At 34.3% G+C, this 7,308-nt stretch overlaps 1 protein-coding gene across 1 annotated transcript in view; it reads left to right on the forward strand.

Annotated features, from left to right (window-relative positions):
* TACR3 (tachykinin receptor 3) overlaps positions 1-6,251 on the forward strand; it is a 151,983-nt gene extending 145,732 nt beyond the window's left edge. Inside the window, exons 4-5 of the mRNA XM_006872709.1 lie at positions 4,084-4,280; positions 5,728-6,251. Of these exons, the coding sequence (XP_006872771.1) occupies positions 4,084-4,280; positions 5,728-6,040 (510 nt within the window). The 3' untranslated portion in view covers positions 6,041-6,251. The remainder of the gene's footprint in view (positions 1-4,083; positions 4,281-5,727) is intronic.
* Positions 6,252-7,308: the final 1,057 nt, after the last annotated feature.

Below are 7,308 nucleotides of genomic sequence, written 5' to 3' on the forward strand. Positions count from 1 at the left end.
AACATAACAAATCAACAGAAAATAAATTGCAAACTAAGATGTTTGAAGAGAACTCACAGATTTTACAGTTTTGTAAATTTTATTCGGCTGGTCAGAACAGGATTCAAAAGAAAGGTGATAATTGTGCAAACAATTGTAGGAAATGAGGGTGTTCCTAAGTTTAAATCATTGGAGAAAAGAGACTTCTAGATAGAAGAAGATAGCCAGGTTGAATAATGTAGGGCAGGAGCTGCCGACTGTGTTCATGGAATGGTAATAAAATGTCTTTAGAACCCATTGCATTCACTTAATTATCTCATAACCCTTTAGTCAGCAACAGTTGCTGAATAACACAATAATTTAAACTTGTTGTTGTTGTTCAGTGCCTTTAAGTTGGTTCTGACTCATAGTGACACTGTATAGGGTTTCTGAGACATTAAATCTTTGCACGAGCAAAAGACATATTTCTCCCATGCAGCAGATGAAAGGCTTGAGCTATCGACCTTGTGCTTATCCTACAGTGCTACCACACTCTACAATAAGCTAATATATTTTCATGAAAAACTATTTCCTATTTTATTTACACTTGTTGGTGTGGCATTACAGGGTAATGAACTGAACCAAAAGGTTGGTTTGAACCAGAAGATCGGTGGTTCAAATTTACCAGCCATTCCTCAGAAACCCTGCAGAGTTGCTATGAGTTGGAATTGACTCGAAGGCACTTAATGACAACAACAATACTCACTACATTTATATAAATGCTTATAAAATGTTCATATTTTCTTTTTTTTTTTTATATTGTTACTTCAGAGTTAGGAATTGACTATTTATTATACCACCCCTCAAACTGTTTTGTAGACCCAACAGACATCCATTAAATATTATTAACTGAAAGCAAAAACAAAAAAGATCAGGAGTTTGTGTAATGAAGATCATTATTTGGTTTCATAAATCACAGTGTTGAAATGTTTTGGTCCTTGCCTTGGTTTCTTAATGTATAATCAAAAGATAATTTATGTTATTAGATATGATGTGATATATTCCATAAATTAAATTATAATGATATATGATTCTTATTTGCAGTCCACATACATAGGAAATGTAAGAGACAAATGTAGAAATCTGAATATAGTACTTATAAAAATAATACACTTAGAAGGACACTGAGAAAACCACAAAATTTTCATGGGCTGGCCAAAGATGACATTTGTGAGCTATTAACCTGGAATTTCAAATTTACAAACGTTCAACACTAGTCACCTAGATGGTACAATGATTAGACCCTTAGGGAAGCTTTGCCTTCCACATTTCATGCTTTGTCTGTTTCTAAAATCATGTCTCTCTCATGACTCTTAATCTTGCCAACTTTCATCTGAATCTCCAACTGATGGTCAAATGACAAGTTCAGTACATAACTCATGTCTTTTCATAATTTTAAGATGACTCATTCATGAGTCATTTATGTCAGGACTTTCTCGGACATGTGCTCTAATCTGACTGCAGGTAACTATCAAAATGATATTGTACAACATATATTATTTCAAACTTTTTCTATTTTCAAATTCTCCTTAGAGTACTGAATAGACTTAGCAAACAGATGAGGAATATTAAATGAAGTCCAGAATAGTATTTTAGTTCCTTTCTTTAAAACAAAGTCGAGCTACTCAGTTTTCAGCAACTTTTGACTCTATCTTATAGACACAGGCAATATAACAGATTTTATTTCAGTTACAGACACACAAAGCATCCTCTTATTTAATCTCCTGTTATAAATTGCACATTGTCCTCATATTCAACTTTCTGTCATAAGTTACACATTGCCATTCATCATTCATTCATTCATTATCCATTTACTTATCAGGGATGTGGTAGACACTTGGCATACTGAGATAATTAAGACATTCTCCCTGCTTCTTTAAAGATGTAAGACCTTGTGAAGGAAACAAAAAGACTGACATTCTACTTTGACTGGGGCTTCCCTGCATTTTATGGTTCAAAAGTGCGGAGTCAGAGGAATGATTCATGCTTACCAAAGCAAGAATTGATATGTAAAACAGTTGTATAATCCAATTGCTTACTTAAAAATTTTAAGTTAGTGATTTTTCTTCAGACTAATGTTAATATACATAATCTCTATCCAGAGAAACATTTACCAATAAGCAGATTTAAGGAGAAATTAGTATTAAGACAGTTGCTTATAAGCATGGTATTAGGATAAAGAATTTTTAATAGTCTTACATTATATAGTCAGGCTATAAATACTGAGGGAACAGACCAGCCCTTACCAAATATACTTCTATAGTACCTCAACAGTTAGTTTCCCTAGGTATGATGTCCACCCAATTGTGTAGTTCATGGTGGCTCAGCCTAAACTGGAATTTCAGTTTGGTGCTATCAAGTCAAAACACTGCCTGATCCTGAACCAACTTCCCAATCCTACCCTTTGCTACTACCACTATGCCAATTCATCCTATTGGGAGTCTTCCCCTTTTTGGCTGGTCCTCCACTTTACCAAACATGATATTATTCTCTAGGGACTAGTCCCCCTGATAATATGTCTGATGTATGAGAGACAACGTCTGGCCATCCTGACTTCCAAGAAGCACTCTAGCTGTACTTCTTCCAACACTTATCTGTTTGTTCTTTTGGCAGTCCATGATACTATCAGTATTCTCCTCCAATGCCATATCTCAAATGCATCAATTCTTCCATGGCCTTCCTTATTCACTATCCAACTTTCACATGCATATGAAGTTATTAGAAATACCATGGCTTAAATCAGGAGCACCTTAGTCCTCAAACTGATCTCTTTGCTTTTAAGCACTTTGAAGAGGTCTTGGGCAGTAGATTTGCCTAATGTAATACATTGTCATTTGATTTCTTGACTGCTGCTCCCATGAGTATTGATGGTTGATCTGAGCAAAATGAAGTCTTTGACAACTTCAATTTTTTCTCCATTTATATGGATGATATTTATTGGTCCAGTGGTGAGGTACAACCCATATCAATGGCTGTGGTTTTTGATCTTCATCAGTAAGTATTAAAGTCCTCTCTGCTTTCAGCAAGCAAATTTGTATCATCTGCATATCTCAGGTTGTTAATGAGTCTTCCTCCAATTCTGATGCCACATTGATCTTCGTATAATACAGCTTCTTGGATTATTTGCTCAGCATAGAGATTAAATAAGTATGGTGAAAGAATGCAACCCTGTTGCAGACCTTTCCTAATTTTAAACCATTCTGTGTTCCCTTGTTCTGTTCAAACATCTGCCTCTTGTTCAATGTACAGGTTCCTCGTGAGTGCAATTAAGTGTTCCGAAATACTTATTTTTTGCAATGTTGTCCATAGCTTGCCATGCTCCACACAATCAAAAGTCTTTACGTAGTCAATAAATCACAGGTAAACATCTTTCTGGTATTCTCTTCTTTCAGCTAAGATTCACTTGACGTCAACAATGATGTCCCTTGTTCCATGTCATTTTGTTAATCCATTTTGAACCTCTGAAAGTTCTCTGCCAATGTATGGTTGCAGCCATTTTTATGTTACCTTTAGAAAATTTTACTTGCAAAGCCCAAGCCTAACTCCTGCCTTTCTCTTTGCCAAGTTCTTAGGATTTTTTGTAAACACTGCTTTTCTTTAGGCCTGGTACAAATATATTTGCTTATGATTGGGAAGATATCATCCTTTCACCAAGGTTGGATAGAGATTAAATGGTGAAACAAGTATACTTTTTTGAAAGTTACCATAGCCAGTTCACTAATTTTGAATATATTGACTAATCATTTGGCATGCTGTATAGTTAGCTATTCTGGTTGAAAAAATATATTTTATATGCTGTTATATCTTTTAAGGAGCTTTGGTAGCATAGTGGTTACAAATCGAGCTGTGAACTTCAAGGTCAGCAGTTTGAAACTACCAGCTGTTCCACGGGAGAAAGATGAGGCTTTCTGCTCCCACAAAGATTTACAGCCTCAGAAACCCTGTACAGTATTGCTATGAGTTGGAACTGACTCCACGGCACATAACCACCACCATTATATCTTATATTTAATGAGTTTTTGAATTTATCAAGAATGACTTCTTTTTATTTATTTTTCTTTCTAGGTTGTAAAAATGATGATTATTGTTGTGGTGACATTTGCCATCTGTTGGCTACCCTATCATATTTACTTCATCCTCACTGCAATCTATCAACAACTAAATAGGTGGAAATACATCCAGCAGGTCTACCTGGCTAGTTTTTGGCTGGCAATGAGCTCAACCATGTACAACCCCATCATCTACTGCTGTCTGAATAAAAGGTAAAAACAAAATTAATAAACACATATATCTTATTATTCCTGTCTTCATGTGAAAGTATTTACTATTGTCTGGATATCTTAGTACAATTTGAAAATAATCAAGGAAGGGAAATTTAAAAAATTAAATTTAAGGAGCACAGAACTTGATTTATTTTGTATCTCCACTACTCTAGGAAACCTCTCACCTTAATAATAATTGCATCCACAAAATAATGTTTTTAAAGGCTCTTTTGAGAAATGTTTTATATAGAACAAATGTTCCTTGAAAACTCTTCCATAATATACACCCACAAAAACATAAATAAATAGAAAGAAAACAAAATTATTTATGATTGAAGAAGGTAAATAAGAAAGTTGCTGAAGTCCTCAAAAAAATGAAGACACTTTCTAGAATTGTGTAGTGAGTTTCTGCAAGATGGAGAAATGATGATTGAACTGAATGGATTCTATTAAAAACGATGCTATGTAAATAGTTGCCAAGATAAAAGATGTTACTATAAGGGTGGTAGGAAATTATAATAAAAACAAGAGGAATTCAAATCCTCATCCCTGCACAATGAGCTGAGATTAATAAAACATAGAGGATCAGTCTGAAGAAATTTGATTTTCAAGATATAACTGGCAAGTTAAAACAAAAAGTAAGCGTATAAAGCCATTTTTGAGACTGGAAAAATGTTAAAATGTGATTCTCACTTTAAAAGCAAACAAACAAATAAAAAGCACTGTACAGTCAGGAAGGGCAGTATTTGACTTTATAAGACTGGTAATTCTATTAATGAAACCACCTATATAGTTTATGTATAAGTATGTATGTGATTTCATCTAAACAGCTGAGTGAATGTTTCCTAAACTCTTTTCTAACTTGGACTTTTCTAGGTTTATTAAATAATCAATTCTTACTCCTTGTCATTAATTTCATAGACCATGTCTCATGAAGCACCCCACATTTGTTTTTAGTCAACTTCATTTAATGGTTTACATGTCAAGCACTTTATACTTTCATATATGACTATGAAATGTAAGCCATCAATATTAGCAATTTAATTTTTAATGTTAAATGAGACTTAATTTATAAATGTATAATTGTTTCTGAAAGAAGCTATTTTTAACTATGTCAGTTTTAAGTGCCTTAGTCAGAAAAGCTAAATCAATTATTCTTATGTAAAATCACTGCAGAAATGTGCACTGTTTCTTTGACATATTGACTACTTGGATCTTGTTTTTACTGTTCATGCACTTGCTTCACATTGATGGGAAATTAAGATTCAATTCAAGCAAGAAAAACTAAAAGACTAATTCCAATATTGTAGCATAAATGCCAAGAGTTTGATAACGATAAAATTTAAAGTTCCAGCTGGTGCAATTGCCTTAAGTGGAGTTTCTATGGTAGTTGAAGGAAGTTTCCACTTGAACATGTGTCTTCTTCTTCTTGTGGCTTGTTTCTCAGATTTCGAGCTGGCTTCAAGAGAGCATTTCGATGGTGTCCTTTTATTGAAGTTTCTAGCTATGATGAGCTACAGCTCAAGACCACCAGGTTTCACACAACTCGGCAAAGCAGCCTGTACACCGTAACTAGGATGGAGTCTATGACAGTGGTGTTCGATCCCAGTGACACAGACAACTCTAAATCTAGTCGAAAGAAGAGAGTGATGACAAAAGACCCAAACTTCAACAGCTGCTCTCGCAGGAACTCCAAATCGGCTTCCACCACTTCAAGTTTCATAAGCTCACCCTATACCTCTGTGGAGGAATATTCCTAAATCTATTTCCTGCTGTGGAGAGTAGTGTGAAAGTGTTATGGTGCCCACACAGTTCCCCCTTCTGTTTTTCGGTCCTGCCCTATATACCCTCTGGAATCAGAAGGCAATCTTTAGGCAGCTATGCTTCAGTTGAGGATTGTGGCATATAAAGGTAACCAAAACAGTATTTAAACACTTTGTCCCCACCAAAAAGAAAACAGGATTTAAATTTATTCCTTGAAAACTTTAAATTACTGCACACAACCAATAACATGTCCATTTTTTTCTCTTTAATAATTTTCAATGTGGATTTCTATCATTAATGCATATAGTTTTTCAAAACATTGAAGAAGATTGTGAGTGAATAGAAATAAATTCTATAGAAAATGCTACTTATCATCTACAACTATAAGGCAGAAACAAATTAAAGCACTCATTTTCACACCAAAGTAATGGAAGTTCAACATCAAAAAGTAGAAATTACATGGTAAATTTTGAATAAGGTACATGATAAATTTTGAATAAGGAAATTCTTTGCAGAATGAAAACTCATAAAGATTTAAAAATTCTTTCCATGTAATTTACCTAGAAAGGAAAATCTAGTTAAATTACTAAGCAGATATTCATGTCACCAGTTTTATATTTTCTCAGTGAAAGTGACTTCAAATGAAACAAAAATAGTCATTTATCATTGAACCACTGCATATTTTAAAATGTCAAGATAAAAAATAATCAAAATTGGAATCTTAAAAGGACAAGGAAAAATCCTGTAATTCTTTCTTTTATTTTGCATAAATATTGAACACAATAGGTGCACTATGAAACACTAAAGATGCTTCTAATAAAGAAGTAAATAGCCCCATTATCACTGAAAACAGTTGTCAATTTTTAGACAAGAACTAATGGTTCCTAGTGATGCAGGTAGACAAGTATCTTTCAGCTGCAGAGGAACATGTTTCTTCCTGAAACCAAAATGAAACAGTTTAGGGTAAACTTTGGCTTAATCAACTTTAAAGCTGGTTAGCTGTCCCCTGCCCCGGTTAAAAGTGAAGCAAGGACTAGGAGAAGAATTTAGAAAACATCTCCAAATCCAAATTCTTTTCAAAGAAGTTGTAACAATAGGATAGATATGTGATTGAAATGTAGTAATATGCATATGTTGTTGTTGTTGTTAAGTGCCGTCGAGTCGGTTCCGACCCATAGCGACCCTGAACAGGGTTTCCGAGGCTGTAAATCTTTACGGGAGCAGAAAGCCTCATCTTTCTCCAGCTGAGAAGCTGGTAGTTTCG

The sequence above is a fragment of the Chrysochloris asiatica genome, unplaced genomic scaffold (genome assembly GCF_000296735.1).
Source record: "Chrysochloris asiatica unplaced genomic scaffold, ChrAsi1.0 scaffold00211, whole genome shotgun sequence".
NCBI lineage: Eukaryota > Metazoa > Chordata > Mammalia > Afrosoricida > Chrysochloridae > Chrysochloris > Chrysochloris asiatica.